A 20,860-nucleotide genomic window follows, 5' to 3' on the forward strand; every position below is an offset into this window, starting at 1 on the left:
TTAACAAATAACCCAACCCTCGTAACTGATATACCAAAATTCCGATTCTAGACAAAAATTCCAGGAAGAAAGAAAGTCGAACTAAAAGCAATATCGCAGAGGAAAAAAAGCCCCGTGTCGCGCACGAAATTCTGTTCGAAATGAAATGACACGAACTCATACATCGAGCCGATGCATAAGCGGATCATTAGTTCACCTCTCCGACTGCGTTACGTAAGTGATAAGCGGTTTCTTCCTCTGTACACACGCGACCACCTGTCCGCGTCTAATTGCTACACCGTGTCGTGACTAGGTGAGTTTGTTTCGCCTCCTCGACCGTAGAATGCCAACATTGTCCCGTGACGTTTGTTCCTTTCTTCGAAGATATTGTTAGGTGGTCGACTGGGTCCCGGACTTCGAGGACAACTTTGGAATTTTACGTCCTTTGTATACTAATAGGACACTCGCGTATTGATAAATGAATGAAGAGTCATTCGAATGAAGAGTCTGTTTGAAAATATGTCTGCAAACTATATCTGCGTCGATGAACTCGTTGTCTCGAGTGTGGCTGATATCTCCTTTCTTCAGAATTCTTTTAATCTTGGAATCTCCTTCTGGACACTTTCATTCACTCGCGACGTTCCTTCCTGCACTCGTTTCGACTCTCCAGCTTACCTGTCTTCCTGTTTTATGAATATTATAATACCGCATATGTTTATGTATTTTCTCTATATTTTAACGAACGCCATGCGACAGTTTCGAATGATTAATTATTCTGAAAATTTAATATTCTACACTCCCGACGCTGCGTTCGCGTGTTGAATAATAATATTTGTCCGTCGGTGTTATTAAAGGTTCTTAAATAGGCGTTCCCATTTTATTCCTAACGTGTAATTTCTATCCAGATAAGAATCTCGCTCGTCTCTGCAGAATCGAGGATCTCCTCGAGTACTATTCGCGACTTTGTGTCAGACTCGAGAGTCCAGAGAAAAGAACGATCGAATCCGATACGAGACGCCGAGACCTTTGCGTCCGTGGCGTAGAATCGCGTCTTGGCTCGGCTCCAAACCGAAAAAGAAATTGCTTTGAACACGTCGACGGATGGCCGCGAGTCTGCCTGGTTTAATAGTACAAAAATGGCAACAATTTTCTGTACGCTACTTTTTCTTCGAGGCTCAAAACTTGGGAGCACTGCACCGAAAGGATTACTAAAACAAATATTTTCGGGTCCTCCGGGGTCCCTTTAAACATCGCGCGGAAGGAAAAGTCGCGACTCCGACTCGTTTCTACGGAATAAATTCCCAAACGCCAGTCCCTTTAACGACCGATCCGCAACGTGTATCTTTTTACGTGTTCCGTCGTCTAATGATCGGAAAGCTTCGCCAATGAATCATCAAGCGGTCAGACGTACACGTGGCCAAACTCTAGCCTGCGGCTTCGCTTCACTTCCCAACCTCTCGTCGTTCCTCTTCCTCGTTTCAACCGCGTCAGGGCTTGTCCGAACGCATCCACGCCGACGCACACCGACGCTCTTTAAACCGTCCAGGCAAATAACGAGTGTATCCGCCGCGGACAATCGAGTTACGTGAACGAGAGCCTCGTGTCTTCCGCGGAAACTGCGGAGTTGCTTTTTTTCTCGCGTTATTGCGGCCGCAATTACGCCGTTTGATCGCGACCGAACGGCTCGTTTACGATCGTGATTCACTCCCAGCACACACGGTGAAATTTCGAATGGTCTGGCCAAATGGTGGACCAGTCGATGGTTCTATATTTAATTACGTTATCTCGAAACGCCTCGGGTCATACTATATTTACATACTGGATTGCAACATTGATTATATATCGATATGCTCTGTTCCATGCACGTTCCATGCGGAGTATACGCGCGTTGGTTTCGAATAAGTGAAAGGCTCTCGTCTCGCGTGGACAGGGCCTAGGTGAGATTCGAGACGGGAATTAAAGCGCGACGCCGAGACTGGCGACGGTCAACACGCGAAGACGGACCGTGGTTGAGGAGAACCGCACTTCCTCGACGGCCGTGTGCGACTGGTTAACGATACGGCTTAACGCGACGACCAAGCCTCTATATCTCCCTCTCCACTCACGCTAAGAGGTAAACATTGCAATAGTCCATGTAGGAAATTGAACGCGTTGTCGCGGTCCCCTCGCGACACTCGCGCAACCGTGATGTAGCTTCTCGTTTCTTTGATCGTCGTCGAATCTTGTTTCGTTGTTGTTCTTTTTTTTTTTTTCTAGTCTATGCGAACCGTTTGACGCTTCGAACTAGACCTCGGACAGGTGTTAACTTCTCCAGGTTGCGAAAAAGGAGTCCTTGAGTCGCTAAGTTATTTCACCGGAATATGGTAAACCTATTTTGTTTTTGGACCTGGAGGGTTATAGAACAGTGAGTACAAATACCGAGTATAAATATCGTTGGTTTTCGGGAACCGTTTCATGTTTCAGATTTTCTGAAGTCAGAATACGTGGCTCGAGAGGTATTAATTTATCAGGAATCGATGCTCGAGCATTGTAACGAAACCTGTTGCGTTATTATGTAACGATGATGAATATATATTTTTCATTTATAATGAAAAAGAAGTCCAATAAATCGGTGTTTATCTTTCCTGAAACGAACGTATCGCGAGCACAATTCTTTACGTCGCCGAAGACCGTCCACGCGATGTCCGACATTATTCAATTAAAGTTCGTTTAACACCCTTTAAATCTACGTAACGCGCTCGCGGTCGCTTGATGCTGTATTACATAAAACAACTCTCGTGATTCAGCAGCGAATTCGAACAAGTCTCGCGATTCAGTTGTCCCGTTGAAATGTTGCTCCCAGAAGTTCTTCCATTGTAACGAAAAATAAATGAATTAATCGAACCTCGGCAACGGAGTCGTAAGAGGCGAATGCACTAACAGTCCCGAAAGTAAGATACCGAAGCGACTTATGGGTGTTTGAGTTGGGTCGCAGACAGTAGAGCAGTCCGACTCCGGTTTTTCATGGTTGGGTTAGGGCTGGCTAACAAAAATATGAAGTATGGAAAAAGCCTAAGGCGAAAAAATAATGTCTAAGATAAGTGCAATGGCAAATAAAGGTGTTTGCGTTCGAAGTCAGATGACAAAATCGCTGTTATTGTTCTTCTATCCGTCATCGAGGGGGAGTGGCCTTCTCGATGGTTTCTTTATCGCCAATATTGATCGTGACATTAATGTGACACATAGCGAAACCCCTCTGGGACGGGCGATTGTGACCACGGAACAGGTTCATTCAACGTGTTTGCAAGCAAGAGCGGAACTATGACGGACGTTCAGGCGCGGATTACAGTGCACACACATTTATGTTACGTCACGTCGCGACTTTGCCAACGAGGCACACTTACAGGTCATTCCACGCGAAATCAGACACTTTTCTACGTAAGGTCTACGATTTTGCTGGAACTTGACAAGGTTCGATCTAAATATCCTTGCAGGCATTTTTGTAAAATCCGAGAACGTTCAAGTGCGATATTTAAAGAATTTGTCGATATCTTGGTACTAAGGAGTTTGGTAAAAATTTCGTTCGACGTGGTACTGTTTCGTTAAATTCACGATTCATTGTATCCCAACGATACTTAATACGATTACAACTCGATTGATATTCCTATGAAAAATATTAAATATAAAAGAAATAACGAGATACAAAAAAAATAATTTAATCTGATATAAAAAGATCTTTCCAAAGGAAACCCTTCAATCATTAAAATTAAAGAAAATAATATTCTACGATAAGAATATCAATCGAATTAAATCGTACGAAAGATCTAAGAACCAGATTAGGATTAGCACCGAAATCTTGATTAAGAGAAGATAAGATTACCGAATTATCGATACAGGAGACCATCTGGGTTCCCTTAGTCAAATATTAACGTTTCTCCGTCTCCTCGATGGTCTTCGAGTAAATACTCCGGAGAATACAAACACTACCGGAGCGGTATTTCCATGTTCGAGTCAACTGCGTCCATGGCATCCACGGGGGGAAGTTTCTAATAGGAAAAGTTGCGAACCTTCCAAGTTTCCCAACATCTTTTCAACAATGATACAAGGGCAGTCGATATCGCGACGGAAGCGAGCCTGATTCTAGCATAACCCAGTTTCCCTGTTCGCGAAAAGCTATGAAAATACACGCCGAGGCATTCGCTACGCTCACCTCGTGTAACTCGCTGACTATTCTTTCACCGTACGATCAAAAGAGCTAAAGAAATCATCGAACGGCGTACGAATTTTTTTCTGGCTGGAGGCACTACGGAAATTTGAAAATCGACCTCGATTCTGTCGAAGAAAATATTCTATTTCCTAAGGAAATATTTTTAGCAAGATACTTATTAGCGAGAAACCGAAAATATGAATTAGGAAATATTCGTAGAAACCCGAGAAATTAGAATCGACAAACGACTGAGTCACGAGGTAACCAGAAATACCGTAATCGCGAGAGATCATCTCCCAAAGATAGGCGACTACCAATTTGTTGATAAACGCTCTTTCGGAGAAACGCTTCGACAGGTTGTACAATCGAGTACGTTCCAATCGTTGACTCCCGATGCTCCCAATAAGGGACTCATCGTTTTTCGATATTTCGTCGAACGGCGAAATCCTTCCACGCGTAACAGCGAACGCGGGATCGATCGGAGAGGTATTTAGCGTTCGTATTCGATGCCACTCGTAGTCGGGAAAAATGTCGAAAACCATCCCCGTTGGCTACTCGACCTGAAATTCTGCTTCCGCGCGCGAATTTCCCCGCGGCGAACTATAGCCAACGAGACACTCGAAATAATTTCAATTTGCAGCGTCCCGAAATTGTTCTATCGCGAACAGATCGAGACTTCCGAGCCACGCGTCCCGTCGTTTTTCCGACTGTAACCACTCGCTTTCGGTTAGAATTCCGTCCGCACGAGGACGATAACGTTTGCCAAAGTAGCGCGGGCAAGCTGCGCCCCTATCTCCGGCACGATATGCAAATCTGTTGGCGTTCGCTACATCTATAAATGCAAAATTCGCTGTCTTTGACCCGGATACCGCTCTGTTATTTTCTGTAACGCTACTCTGTATTCCTATTCGGTCTGTCACCGAAACCTATATTTCTACCCTTATCACTCACGATCACTTTGAGGGGCATGGAACATCAAAAATAGAAAATAAAATCGCTTGCTTTTTTTTTTTTTAATTAAAATGTAAGCGATTCCGAACAGTTTCGGGTAATCAGAATTGTAGTATTCGCGGCTCTCATAGGCAAAAATAAGGAGTCGAACGAGAACACGACACGTAGGGTTCTGGATTGGTCACGTAGGGTTCTGGTAGGTAAAGCGGTCGACTGTGAATCCGAGGATCGTGGGTTTGAATCTCCGCGCACCTTGTTTATTTTTCGTTTAGACTCCTACAGAATTCAATTTGGAGCACTAAGAGTGGTAAAAATAATTTCTGAAAACAAAATTTGGATGTTCGAAGTCCTTTAAATGTAGAATGAGAAACGGTGGACAGGTTCCCCTTGAATTTCGAAAGATTGCTATCTATGGCTAGCGATTCAGTAATAATCTCCAAGCAACCATTTTATTCGTAGAAAATGATCGGACGAATCACCTGCTCCTTCTCCTGCTGGTTCCTCGGCCAGAGAGTGGCGCTCAAGTAAATCTCTCCAAGGTGCTGCTTCGGTCTGGCGGGATCCTTCAGCTCCAGCACGATATCCTGCGGCTGGCCAAGGTCGAGCTGCGTCAGCTCCAACTGCGCTGCTCCCATGAAGTCATCCTGGAGACCCCAGTCGTAGTCGAAGACCTGTCGAAACAGCCAAGGTCTGTCGATTAGTCGAAAGAAAGAGCTAGTGGTTGGGAAAAATTTCGATCTCCATGGAATGAATTATTTCGAGTGAACGAATTAACTCGTTGAAGTTAGGTGGGTTGAAAATCGTCTCACCTTTTGCCTAGCATTACTATTTTTTGTATTTAAAATTGTTCACTCGTGTGGTAATACTATGGAATTAGAATTGTATACGAGTCGAAACGCGTTAGTTGTCGACACAGTTTTTCTGTGCAGCTTGAAGTTTATTTTTCTTTTATAATCGCGCACCTCGAAGAGCTAATAGATAGATGGATAATTTATTCCTTGGAATTTTTATATAAGGAAGAATTTTTGCTCGTGTCATTTACAAATCATAATGAAGGAAAACAAAAAGAAACATTTAACTCATATTACATGCCTCTGAAACAAAACAAGTAAAGGTAACTCTAATTTACCTGTTTAACTCTAATTTATTTATAAATTCTGTCGCTTAGTACTCCTGTGCTCTGTTTTGTGTGAATAAATTGTACAATGATTAAAAATCATAGAATCTTATAGTGACCCCCTTTATTTACCATTGTTAACCACGAGAGCTTTGTTTCAAACCATGCACAAGGGAATGTACGAATTCCTGACAGAAGAGTGCTAATTTCATTCGCGATATCCCATTATAGTAATTCGTGTTTCTCGAGTCCCTTTCACTATTCCATTTCCTTTATCTCATTTATATTTCTAATTAATATATATTCAAAGTGGCTTTTCAAATTCTATTCTTTCAAATTTATTTTCTCGTGGAAATCGTGCTCATCTCCGCTAACGAACGATGGGGATTCGAATCGTTCGTCTTCGAGGGCTCTCGAAATCGACGTTCCCCTTTTCAGCTGAGCTTGTTAAATAAGATATTCCGACAGTCCCTCAGCGACGAACACGATTGCCGGAATTGTACCTTGACTGTGAGAGGCTGGAAAGGGTCTTCTATAGGCAAGGTCACGCTTTCGTCCCAAACTGGGTTTAGGTCGCGATGAACGGTCCTCGACTTGTGCAGCAATCGGCCGGAGCATTTCACTTTCACGTACGGATCGCTGGCGCCTGGAACACGAAATTCACGTCTCATCTCAGATGATTATTTCCTAAGTTAATTGACATTAATCTCGGATGGACCAATCATCTTTTCTATAGACAATTTGCTAGGTATTTATTTCGATATTTCAGTTTGGCATCTCGATATCTAAAATATCAACAATAAAGTACACGCTACAATCTTTCGAATTTGATACCGGACTTTTAAATCGAATTGCAATTGGTTTGTTTTTAATATTTAGTTGTATCTATTTTACCATTACGTAATGTTCTTAATAATCTATTAATAGTCTATTAATGTTTTCAATAGACAACGATAAATACTTGCTCGGTATACTCGAAGGTTTACGTTGGAAAAGCGACGAACGTTTCGTTTGAAACGTACGAGAAAATAACGCGTCTCACCGCATCTATCCATAGCGACGAGATTCGCCCCTCTTCTGATGTGCAAACGAAGCTGGAAAAAAGCATGCTGCCTCAACGCCAATTCCCTCCGTCGCGCTGCTTCCTCCTGCAGAAACGTATTATCGTCTTGGTTGATCGATCCTCGAGCCTCCTCGTTGAAATCCTTCGTTGCCTGGTAGCTCAAGGATCCTTTCGACAGACCCTCGCTGTACCTTCCAGGGCTGTCCTCCAGCCTCGTCACGACATTCTGCCTGTCGCCGCGCACCAACGGCGACTCTGTCGCACAAAAGTCGTATCGTTTCGTCAAATATATTTGCCGTCGTGCATCGAGACTCCGTGCCATCCGCGAGTACTCGAGATTCGATATTCCGCGCAACGTTTCGAGTGCGCTCGACGATAAACGTAAATTTATTGGAAAATCCTCGAATACCGCTTCGCTTACGGTACGCCCCATAAAATGTACACGCAACTCCGTAGATGGAAAATGCAGGAAAATGTACCGGGTGAAATGCGGTAAATAATGTCCTGGTAAACGTTCGCTGTACGAGAATTTTTTGGAAGGGGTGGTTCGGGTGGGTGATGTGAAAGAAGTTTTTCCTTGGAGAAAATGTTGTCCGAGGCTTCGTTTAGGAGATATTAACAGAAAAGTCTGATCAATCAGAGAGCGAGTATGTCGGTGGAGCGCCCGCAGTAGCTTAAGCTCCCGCTAGACAGCCGCCCTCTGATTGGTCGGGGTTTTCTGTTAATATCTGTTGGATACTTCGGACCCTTGGCGACTCGAAGTCCAAGACCTCGACGGTCAAAAATAAACCAACACCGGAAAAGGTCTCTTGGAGTTAGTTTATGACCTAAAAGAGAAAGTCAGCAGACTTTTTTCTGAGACAAGAGGGCACCGATAGTTTTCGTTGCATTTTTAACCGACTTCGAAAAGGAGGAGGTTACTCAATTCGACATGTATATTTTTCTTTTCCACCGACGTTGAAATATTCAGTTCGATCGTAGTCTTCTTGAGAGCAACATCGCAGCTCCCAACTCTCTGGTCAAAATAAAGAGTGTCTTATAAAAGGGAATAACTGAGTGATAATTATTTTCTAACCCCCAATAACCAATAATATCTCCTTAACGAAGTCTCGGACGTTATCGCCAAGGAAAGCGTTGTTTCAAATCAACCCCCGAACCACACCTTTCCAGGACCTCCAACATTTTTCTCACCCTGTATAGTACTTCGATAGATTCTTACGATAGCTATACGAACAGACTACCCAAGTCTCCCCGATGAAAACGAGCCCAAACACGACCCACTTCGGACGACTTTTAATTATACGTAATTCCTAGTAAATTAGTAATTACAAATTATTTTAATAACGATCGATTAAACGTCGGTGAAAGCGGGTCGTGTTTGGATTCATTTTCATCGGGCAGACCTCGGCAATCCACTTGCGATACTTTGACGAAGGTACACGACGATCGAGCTCCCGTCGAACGGGTGTCAGTAATTGGACTCGATTACGCGAAAGCTCCCCGCTCTTCCACCGCGCCTGCATTAAAGGTCGTTGAGATCGATCGATGCAACGAGACACGAGGTACTAGCATCGATCCCTCGACGTGTTTGCCGCTTTACAAACGACGCGGAAAAAAAGTCTGCCGAGCGACGAAGTTTCGAAGTAAAAATCCGCGAAAGTTCGCCTCTGCTGACCTTGCACGAGAGCACTCGTGGAAAAGCAACTTCGCGCGCTTTTGAGTTACTCTTTCGTCGTCGGGGTCCAGTGAAACTAATCGGAATTTAATTTCCGCGGAGCGCGGAGCCTGGAAAAGAGGCTCGTTAGGCGCGCAGGATGCGACGATCAATCACGACAATAACCCTCGCGCGGTGTACCTTATCTATGTTAATGTTCGCGAACCAGTTCGTTTGGAAACCAACTCTGGGTGGTATGCTGGCGCGTCAACAAGGGAATTGGACGAAGCGCTAGATAATGACGTTAATGAAACTTTGCGGTCAGATAGGGTAACGAGGAACAGTAGAACCTTGTTTAACGATACAATCGGTCGACAAAGCTGTAAATATAATTGGCGATACGTTCAGCTCTCGTTGCTAGCGGTTTGTTTGGTTTGGAGTTTGAAATTAATAATTAAGGGGAAATTAATTACATTCGATCGTTTGTGCCTGTTGTTGAAATAAATCTCAACCTGGTAGACATTACGATGTATCCTATACACAAAGATTAGTAAAACAGTGTTACAGTTGAAGATGTCAGCTCCACAATTAAATGACAACAAATTTCACTTATTGTCGTTCTTCTACTAGATTACACTAGATTGATACTTGTTTCTACAACTATATGTGCTCTCTTGTATGACGAAAGAAAAATTATAAGTGCTATAGATCATTCTTTTTTTAATAAACTACCGCAGAATTAATTTCTTCACTCAATAACGACATCGTGTATCCCGCGATCTATTTTTAAAGAAAGCGTGGATGAAGATCGAAGCCTACCTGGATGATTGAGGCAGTGCCTGGCGGGACTCTGCGTGGCGGAGGAGCTCTTGCTGTGCTCCGAGGAGTAATCAGCGCCATAATCGGATTCGACGCCCGCGGTCTTGTAGGACGAGTCCTGAGGGACCACGTTTCCGGCATCCTTCGATTTCTTTCGCTCCTTGCTCCTGCTGCGAGCCCAGCGACTCTTCAAAGTGGCGAAGAAGGTGTGCGTTCGCTGCGCCACTGAGGCGCCGTGACGATGCTGCCGATGGTGGTGGACGACGCTGGATTCGGCCTGTTCACCGCGTCGTGACGGCGAACCGCTGTCGTTGTTCCTGAGCTCCGTGGCGCTTTTCGAGAGCTGACGGCTCCCGTTTAAGTTCAGTCTGGACCTCTCCTCCACGCGACTACGATCTGCAATTTCGAGACACGCTTCAATATCCACGGCTCTTCTCCTGCACCGAAGTATTCGCAGTATTCGCACTCCGGGTACGATTACTCGAGTCCTGATTTCGTTTCACTTGGCCTTCATCGGTGTACAAAAATAAATGCAGAAACAACGTTTTCCTTGGCGACAATGTCCGAGGCTTCGTTAAGGAGATATTAACGGAAAAAGCACGGATTTTTAATATCAAACTGTTTTAATGATTTTATCCTTTGTCACGAAGCTGAGTCTTTGACACGTTGTCTGACTGAAGGAAAAGTATTTAAAGTTTTCTGTTAAGATCTCCTGAACGATCGAACAATATTTTCGACAAGGAAGAAGTTGTTTCAAATCACCCTCTGTACCACTCCTTTCAAGAACCTCCAACATTTTTGCGACAGCCTGTATAAGTTTTAATAAAAAAAATGTCGTATCTTTGTACGCGTATCACTAATGGATCGACGAGATTTTCCTGATGAAAACGAGTCCAAACGCGACCTCGTTCGGACCACTCTTAATTATATTGTACGTCATTTATAGTCGATCGCAGATTACTATACTAACGTGTAATTAAAAGTCGTCCGAGATGTGTCGTGTTCGGACTCATTTTCCTCGGGAAGATATATCAGACTCGTATATAAAGGATATCAGTTTTAATTACAAATAGCCCAGTTTAGCGAGTCGAACCTCGACAATAAAAGTTGACTACAAAAGTTATTCGGTGGCCCGAAGGAAGCAAGACTAAACGCAGATCAGCCTCGTCGAACGTAACAGGATCACGATGACCAAGCGTAGAGTTCCCCTCATCTTCCCCCAGGCAACAAACACGACCCGACAAACACGACTAACCTTATCTACGAGGTGTCCAAAGACAACGAACTCGAAAACCGAACCGAGGTGACCCAATTCACAATGGACACGGAGAACGGACGAGAGCCGTAGGCGAGACGCGATGAAACAGACGAGAAGTATGAGAAACAAAATCGCGTGTACCATACGTCGGATAACGTCGGACAGTTTGTGACATCGCCGGATATCATCCAAGTTTCTGGAGCACCGTCGGCCCTCGTTAGGTCTGGCTTCGACCTAGTGAATCAGTTTCGCGAACTTTCCGGGAGACAAGGGAGGAAGACAATATTTATAGGCGCGATAGAATAGGATCTAGGTAAGAAGAATACCGGTCAAATTTTCTGCGGGTGACGGATTTGAAGGAAAAAAGGTTTCGACAGGCTGTGCTCGTCTTCGTTGGCGATTGTGTCGACGCTGTCGAGGGATTGGACAGAGAGTCTGACGGAAGATAGAAATTTTGTAAACTTTGGAAGTTGGATCTAATCGACACGCAAAGAAGCTCGATAGCAAGATGACGAGTCTAGGTATATTTCACGTCCAACCTCCCAATTTGATGATACCTGATCGCATCGGACCTCGTGGAACCCAAGGAAATGAAATCTGGTTATCTCCACGGAAGTAACTCCAATTGTAGCTATTTCTGACGACACGGGATTATGTTCAACGTAATCCGATGGACGGGTCTCGCGTAGTTTAATTGAGACCACTAATCCACCATGGTGTCAGCAGTTCAATGGAGTCTGACGAAGTACCGGGGTTCGAAGCGCAAAACGAATGGAAGGTAAGATGATGATTCTCAGGATCTTTGACCTTGTATCGGGAAACTGACCAGGACGGTCTGCAGTTATATCGAGAACGTATGGAATATCGTTAGCCGCGCGATCGATGACTGCTAAAGCCACCCGGAGCCTTTCATCCCCCACACCCTCCCCTCTGCCCCCCACCCCCACCCCCCACCCCCGAAACGAGGTCGTTACAACCACGCTCGCGAAGGTATGTAATTACCGGTAATAAGAGAGTGGTTCGCGTCGCGTTATTGTGCAAGGAACTAAATCGGTTCTCGCGTTTCGTTGCGTCCACGGTGTGTTTACCGGCGCGCGAAAGATACCGACTACGCGAGCGTCTCGTTGCGCGCCTCTCGTAATTAAATAACGCCCGTGCAGACCCGTAAATTTCATACCGTCTGAAAAATGATCGTATCGATCCCGGATAATCGGCAAAAGTGTTCCAGAAATAGAACTTCGGGGGCGAAAGTGGGGCGTTCGACAATGCTGTTGCATACGCCGAGTTGAAACTCGCTGCCCCGTATGCATATTTAGAAAATTGGTACGTACATGTAGGTCTCGCTTCCCGGCTATACGCGGCAACGTGCGAGAGCGTCGGGGAGTAATTAAAAGTGGCGTAAACTTACGCAATCGCGGCGAAACTTCGAACTATTTGGGAGAGGAAGAATGGTGGAACCTGAATTTTTGGGATTTGCAACAAAAAAAAATGGGACTAAAGGAGAGTTAATTCTGCACAAGAAAGTATAATCCTCGTAATAACGAGGAAATAAAATGAAACATTTAGATATGTTAATTCAGAGGTGAAAATTTGTCGCTCGAGAGTGGAGGGGTATTCTGTGCCCCAAAATCTAAGGAATCTCACCTCCTCTGGAAGGAGTTTTAAATAAATTTTAAAGAGGACTATATTCCACGCAAAAAAGTCACTCGAACTTTTCTTCTAACTTTTTTAATAAAATAGAAATAAAATGAAACATTTAGATATGTTAATTCAGAGGTGAAAATTTGTCGCTCGAGAGTGGGGGAGGATTCTGTGCCCCAAAATCAAGGGAATCTCACCTCCTCTGGAAGGAGTTTTAAATAAATCCTAAAGAGGACTAAATTCACGCAATAAAATTATTTGAACTTTCCTTCTAACTTTTTTAATAACGTTAAGGTAAAATAGAGCACGGTGCTTAAATTCGTGGGTGAAAATTTGTCACTCAAACGCGCGATGTACCGTGCCTCAAACTTCGTCAAAATACGTCAACCAACAACGGTGTTTAGCATCTTAAAGTAAATTGGAAATAACGCAGGAATTAAAGGCACACGGTAGTCCAGTTAAAAGGGTATTGATGTACGGAGGCTCTTTGTAGGGAAATAGGTTCGGCCGGAACTAGGAAGAATACAAGAGAAACACATTATATATAGTTCTATGGGAGGGGAGGCTGGGGAATCGAACGGGAACGACGTAACACGTTCCCTGCTGGCGCGTTATGGAAATCTAAATGGCATTTTGCGACTCGTGTACGCGCAGGGAAAAAAGCACGCGAACGAGGCTAAACGGCGACTGCCGAGCTGATAACGCGAACACTCTTTGGGTTGCATCTTCACGTCGACGCTCGTGATTCGCTCGACGGTATCCCACGTTCAGCCAGCCCAACTTGAATACTCGAATTTTCTTCCTCTTTTCTCGAAAATCGAAGTAATTGAAAATATCTAGAAATTCGTTACTTTTCCTTGGTGATATTTCGATTCGTAACTTTTGAAATGATTATTTATGCGTTAGTATTTCGGGATTAGGTCACCGTGTGTTCGAGACGAAATTAAACAACGGGGATAGAAGATACGCGAACACTGCATCACGAAGGTTTCTATGCTTTACCGCGATAGAAGCGCGGTATTGTGAACGCGCGAGAAGAATGCCACAAGCCTCGCCCCGTTTAAACGTCACGCTTTGGGCGGGGCTCGTAGAGCTCTGTCACATCGCGCACGATAGATCTCCGACGATCGAACGTGGAACGAAGAAGTTTCTTCCTCGATCACGAAGAAACCGCGTTTCTCATGCAACTTTGGACGACGCCGAAGGAGGAAGTGTGTGGATTCGTGTGTGCATGCGCATTCCGTTGGCCAGTGGTCGAACGTTTGTCCTTGGCGATCAAGGCACTCACCCTCTGCTATCTGTTCACTGTCCTCCGACCCAGCGAGTAGCTCGACGCTCTTGCTCATCTTATCCACCGTACGCGCGGATCGTTTTTCGAAGCTCCAGCTCGCGGGCCTTTAATCTCTTCTTGAAGTACGCCAGTCTGCCGCATGCCGATAGCATGATTTCGTCGGGGGATTAACGAACCCTAACGACCGTCGACCAGGGGCCGCATATTCCGAATTTCCGTGGGATCCACCGGCTGTGAATCCGTCCCCTGGGGCTCCTCGGTTCACCCTGTCAACCCTTCGTCCGCTGGCCCATCCTCTTCAACGTTAAGCGATTCGTGGAGCGAGGCGTGGCGAGGCGAGGCGATGAGAGCTGCCGTGATATAGATGAAACAATCATGAGAATGCGTGACCACTCATTTTTCGCAATTTATAAGCACGGCTGTAACCTCTCGACGGATATCAACGCGCTCGCGTTTATTTTACCGTGACTTAGGATCGCGTTAACGCGTTCGTTGTCACGTCACCCAGGTATGGGCGACGGGACTGTTCGTTAAGGTACTAGAAAAATTAATTTCGATAACGAAAATAAATTGAAAATAAATCTGTATGAGATTCATGAATTTTCCGAGGTTACAAAAATTGACGTTATTATGACAAACGTTAAATTATCTAGTCTTCTGTAGCCTCGAGACAACGTTTTTACTCCGTAGAAATTTTCACGAGTCCGGCAGCCGACGTGTTAATATCGATTCGCACGTGAAGTTCGTCCATCGAGAGGTTAACCTACTAAATTTTAATCGTTCAAGGTCACTAGACAACAACCACCACCGTACTATCTACTCCGCCACTTTTAAAAGAATATTTATTATTTATTTATTTATTATACGAGTAGATTAACTATGGTGCAAGAAGCGGGGGGTGGTGGTGAAATAATTGACACAGAGAAGTGACCTTGAGCAACCAGTGGTTTCCGTCTCGCGTATATTGAAGCCGCTAGCAAACACAGAGTAATCGCTAAAGGAGCGAGCACACTTTGTCGTTGGCTAACGTTCGCGCGAGTCGGCGGTATGTTTGTGTATGTGTATGTGTGATTAAGCGGTTACGTAATTCGGACACTTAACGGGAGAATCGTGCGGGAATTAAACGGCGAAACGTGCGTTCCCGTTGAACGAATTGACCGATCGGTGACGCGTCGATGATTGCAGTGGTGTGTTTCACCTCTAGCGGCCTCGGTGATAGAAGTTTGTATAGAAATCCAAAGTTGACCCTTAAATGCCCTAAGTCTCAAATCTGTTACCGGACTTTTAAATCGAATTGTAATTGGTTCGTTGCACTTGCAACAAGCTCGTTTTTAATATTTAGCTGCATTACCAAATTTTCACTGCATTCCTTTGAACAAAAGTTACAAAATTAAACGTCAGCTGTACAAATTCCCTTCATCTGGCTACTGCAATAAATAAATCGATATATTTTTTTTTTAAATTTAATTCGAAGAATCAGGCTTCCAAGGGTTAACCGTTTGACCTACGATTTACTATAGGATCGTGCACGCGAGAATCGAGCATAAAATTCTGAAACACGAGTCTCGCGCGCTGTTATAGGTTAAAGGGTTAATTGCGGTACGAATAAATGAGGAAAGAGACACATACGTTTAATTCCTAACTGGAAACCTCGCTAAAGATATCCGGAGTGAAGAAATCGTGGCGTTGGAGAAGTTGTATGCAATTCGCTAGAGATTAATGCGATGGGTAAATAGAACTATGTTGGATCTAATTTCGATGGGAGCACGTTTCATTTCCAAGCACCAACCCCGATCGATTGCGATCGATAATAGTGTAAAGAAGCATAAAACGTCGGTGAACGGGAGCAATCCGTCAGAAGGGTGAACGAGTAGGAGTGGTGTCAGGGATTAGGCGACGTATTGAGGATGAGGTAACTACTACATGTGCGAAATGTGTGGGGTATACTTATTTAACTATAGTTGACACGTGCCGAAAGTATCGTTTGCAGTGCTGCTACATCGTCGCAAAGTGCAGTACGCTGTAAGTATATTGGGTCGTCTGGAAAGTTCACGGGAATTTTTGACAGGTGGTACAGGTCTAAATACAGGGTGTTCCAAAAAATGTTCCTTAGCGAAAATGTTGTTCAAGGTTATGTTAAGGAGATATTAAGAGAAAGACTTGAGTAGTCAGAGCGCGAGTCGCCTGGCGCGTAGTCTGTTACCGCGGCTGTCTGGCGCGTAACCTATTCTACTGCGGCTGTGTAGCGCGTATCCTAAGCTACTGCGGCCGACTAGAACGTAGTCCACGCTCCTGTGGTTGTCTGGCGCGTAGTACTCGTGCTCTGATTGATCGGATTTTTCTGTTAATATCTCCTTAACGAAGCCTCGGACAACATTTTCGCTAAGGAAAAAGTTGTTGCACCCTTTTGAAGGACCTCCAATATTTTCGGGACACCCTGTATATCTCTTAAAAAGTGAAAAGGTTCCGGAACAAGACGATACGTTGTTCAATAAATACACAGTCAGTGTAAGAAGTATTCGTACAGCAACGAATTTAGAATAAGTTAATAAGAAAAGAAACAAGCGGTTAACGTTAACAATAATAAACTCTAATTTACGCAAATTCTACTCCAAAAATATGTAGGTTAATCACTTCTTCCCCTTAAAATTTATTAACAAAATAAATATACGAAGTTTTATTTTGAATTGGTTCCTGCACGAATGCTTATAACACTGGCTGTATATGAAAACGTAAATGTAACTTTCACTCGAACTTTGTTCGAGATTTTTTTCGAAATTGCTGCGAATCTTCCCGTACAACCCGAACAGTACGGGAACAGTACGGTACGGTACATGGTACCAATATATCGTTAATTGAGGAATTAAACTGTGCGACTTTCTAAAATCGGCGCGCAGTCCTCTACAGCGTTCTATCTAACGTCCCTCTGTGTCCAGAGCAGTTCGGAGCTCGCGAACTGTACACTAATTAAAACTTTATTAATGCCAGCATCAAGGGACGGATTACACGATCCTGAGAGCACCCTCGGTAAATGGAACCCTTTTGTTAATCCGAGGCGAAAGGCTGGCCTGGAATTTCACGGAATCGGCACAAACGAATAAATAATGCCACTCGGTGAATATTTCAAGACGCCTCGGGTCGGACGTTTATAGAACGCTCGTCATCGACAATCTACTCGATCCCGTCCTTAACTCTGTTAATTTCTACGGGTCGAGCGAAACAACGAGCCGAAGGATACTCCGCCCATAATTCGTTTAACGATCGTTAAAACCGCTCGCGGAAATCTTCGAGGCGAAGATACTACGCGCCCAGAGCGCCGAGAATCTCATTCGAGTATCATTCGATTAAAAAGATCCAACGTATGGACAACTTCCCACTGTGGCGAATCTCCATTGCGCCACGGTAATTTCGAGGAGCTTGATAACATCACGTTGTGTAATAAACGGGATCAACATTACTCGACCCGGTTTGCTTCGGGGGTTACATCGGCTAAAACAACTTTGCGAAGCTCGATGAGACCATTACGAGCGCTAACGGGAGATCAAAGTTTGCTGAATGCATATCAGCTGCGATGTCACGTCGACTAAAACGATTTTCGAGCTTAATAAGATCGTTCCGAGCCCTACGAACAGACCCAAACTTCGTGCTCGGGAAGTCCCCACACTTTTCCCTCCAAATTTCTTACAAAGCAGACGTTGATTATTCGCATTCGCGATCCTTTGATATTCAAATAGTATTTAGTTTCCGAATTGTAATATACAGAGTGTCCCAAAAAGAGATATTAACAGAAAACCCCGAACAATCGGAAAATAAATCTAAAAAATTAAATACTTTTCCTTTAGTCAGACGACGTGTCAAAGGCTCAGCTTCGTGACAAAGGATAAAATTATTAAAAGAGTTTGATATTAAAAAAGTTTGGCATTAAAAACGATTACGACAAAAACGAACAGAGGAGAACAATTGCAACCCTGTCTGAATATTAATGCTAGAATCCGAGCCACGAAGTTCGCTAGATGTTTCAATTCAGATGGATAAGGAGTCCGACGAGGTAATAAATAAGTAAAGATCTGGACAAATCCTAGCGCGGGACCGAAATCCGTCTCCCTTTCCGTGGAGACGCGTAAAAGCCTCCGTCGAGCTTTTCTTCGCGACGTGTCTTTGACCCCGTCTTCGCTCCAGACGCTACTATCCAGTTTTTCCAGTACGAAAGGACTCTGACCAGCCGTAAAACACTCGACGCTCGTCTCCAGGACGATCTTTTCGCGTTAAATCAATTACGAGAACCTCGAGGCGACGAGAAAAACGGCGCGTGCCGAGGAGGATGGCGTTCACTGCGGGGGCGTCGAGATATTTCACGGACCTACCTCTCTAAGGGCTCCGGCAGCCGAGGCGACTTTAATCCACCGGTTTATCTTGAAATCCATGTAGACAAAGGCGCTAAATCGTGGACCCTACACGGAGGACCTCGATTTTTCTCGCGAAATAAAAATTGCAGAACTCGCCATCGAGGTCCTTAGAGAGGTAAGGTCGGGAAATAGACTGAAAGTTCCTTTGGAGCACTTTTATCAACGATTGATTTTGCTACTTCAACAAATTTCAAATTATTTAAGCGTGTGTAATACAAGGGAGAGGTCCTCAGAGAGACGAAGATCGGTCTCAACGTTGTCTCATACCACTTCTATCGAATCTTGCTTTTGCTAAAGGGAATCTGAGATTGTTTAAGCGTGTATAAAAGAAGGAAGAGGGGAGTCACTTAGGCGGACAATGCATCTGCGCGGAAGGCGAACGACAAGACGCAAAACGTTACCCAAGGAAGGAAAATCGATCCCGAAGCCGGTAACGTGAATGGAGCTTCCTCTCTGAAGTCGTTTACAGCTACGCGAGATATTAAATTCTATGAGACTGCTCTGCAAGCAGTTCTGCTTGTATGCCAAAGGTTCAGATGCACGGAAACTTAAGGGGACAGTAAGGTTACTCCAAAATAAGGTCTTCCTTTTCAGAAATTAATTCCGAGGAAGTGAACGCAAATTCTGACTGTTCCTTTTACTGAGAGCTTCTAGTTGTCTTAGGGACCATACAAATATTTTTTTGGTCATGTATATACAGTCAGTCTTGCAAGTATTTATACCTCGTATATGTACAAGTGTAAAGTTCATTCATGTACATATTCATAACGAATCATTTACTTGGAAACATCAAAGCTACCACTTTGGACAAATCAATTTAGATAAATCAATTTAGAGAAATTTCTTCGACAGACAGATGCTGTTCGCGCCTGTGCATTCCCTAAACGGTCCATAAACTCGTCTTTTGTATGCTTCACAGAAATAAACACGAATAAAGATCGCGATAAAAAAAAAAAAAAAAAGAACGTATCGGTTTCACGGCAATCGATATACCTTTCACCAAGTGTGTCATGAATCGGTAAAAAAACTTGTCTACGATACCGCTTTAACCTCTCGCATTGACATTTAGCAAGTGGCCATGCGGGTCGTACACGTCTATTTAAATTGCTATTCAAAGGGATCGACGCTATACCTATCGCGGCTCGATTTTCTCGAGGACCGATTGTAGAAAAACAGCGAAGCGACGTTTAATGCGTTCACCATAGAAATTCGTTCGAAATTAATTCTGTGGCTTTCTATTCGATTATTTTTATACTTGCGTTTTTGTACTCTTAGTTTTGGTACGTTAGAGAAGGTGCTAACCTTGTAAGTCCTGAACCTGGTCTCTACTGCAACGTGACCTTGCTACATAGAATTCATTTCTATATTTTTATAAAGGGGGATATTTTAATAAGAAGGGAAAGAAGGTAAGTTTTAGCAACGTCTTGGATCAAATTAGAAAGTGCATGTCTTCGCTTCCATGTATCATGTTTTCACGTTATCCCCCATTTGATGTTATATATTGCCCCGGCACAATAAAGAAGTATTAGAGAGACACGCGACCTAGAGATTTAATCAAGCGCGCGCGTACCTCGAATGCCTTGGAAATTGCTTTCCTCCGAAACGAAGGCCCTTATAAGAACGCGTTGTTACACATTTTCGATGTATTCTTTGATAAGGACTCTATACAAGATGTCCCAGAATTAGTGTAAGAACCGGAAATAGGGGATAGCTGAGACAATTTTGAACTACACTTTCCTTTACAAAAATGTCGGATGGCGCCTGGCTTTTGGCGCCTGGCTAAAAACATTCGAGGTCATTCGTGGTCTTCGAAACCCTAATTTCAGGAATCAAGAGATCAACGTTTCCCCGGATTGTTTGCGGTATTAATCCCATAATTTTCAGAGTAAATGACGGCTAATTACGTCAGACAGTCAACATTAACCCAAGCGAGAATCAATATTCCAATTAAAGATAAAGCTGCCCGTGGTTTCGCGTTTTATAATTAGATGATAAATTCCAGCTTTAAAGGTCTCGCGAGGCTTGGCCAAGGTTCGAAATTCATTCACGCTTCGAGGACGGCTACCCTCTGCCGAGGGGAGCGTCGACTCATCCCCCTATCGTTTTAAGCCCTTCGTTAGTCGGATAACCGAGTCGAAATTCGAAGGAATAAATTAACGAGCCGTGCATTTCTACCTGTCGTTTATTGCACAGCATTAATACCTACAGGTCGATACCGAGATGATCTCCTACACTATTATAGCTTGGACATTATTTCTTCGTCCTAAGTCGTCGAGGATTAGGACACTTTTACCGAATCGCAGGTAAAAGGTTGAAAAGCTAAGGTTGGAAAGAGGTACATTATCATGTCCTCTTGCAAATATCTCGAAAACTAGTAAATTTACAGGAAAAACGCATACCAACAAAAGCAAAGATAAGGACATTTCCTATAAAACAAGTCTAATGCGTTTTTCACGTACGACTCGTATTTCATGCCTACCGATCGCGTGAAACTT

General features: G+C 43.9%; 1 protein-coding gene across 5 annotated transcripts in view; it reads right to left on the reverse strand.

Moving 5' to 3' along the window:
* LOC128894697 (multiple C2 and transmembrane domain-containing protein) overlaps positions 1-20,860 on the reverse strand; it is a 36,768-nt gene that overhangs the window by 12,008 nt on the left and 3,900 nt on the right. For 2 of the 5 annotated variants that reach the window (XM_054156619.1, XM_054156615.1), the window contains exon 1: positions 197-2,237. Coding sequence is in view for 1 of the 5 variants with exons in the window: in XM_054156624.1 (XP_054012599.1) it covers positions 5,596-5,787; positions 6,737-6,879; positions 7,276-7,551; positions 9,770-10,165; positions 13,957-14,014 (1,065 nt within the window). In the remaining 4 variants the exon portion in view is untranslated. Of the gene's footprint in view, positions 1-156; positions 2,238-5,595; positions 5,788-6,736; positions 6,880-7,275; positions 7,552-9,769; positions 10,166-13,956; positions 14,310-20,860 lie in introns of those variants that run through there. The other 3 variants (XM_054156624.1, XM_054156617.1, XM_054156616.1) reach the window with 3 other exon arrangements.

The sequence above is a fragment of the Hylaeus anthracinus genome, unplaced genomic scaffold (genome assembly GCF_026225885.1).
Source record: "Hylaeus anthracinus isolate JK02 unplaced genomic scaffold, UHH_iyHylAnth1.0_haploid 4, whole genome shotgun sequence".
Lineage (NCBI taxonomy): Eukaryota > Metazoa > Arthropoda > Insecta > Hymenoptera > Colletidae > Hylaeus > Hylaeus anthracinus.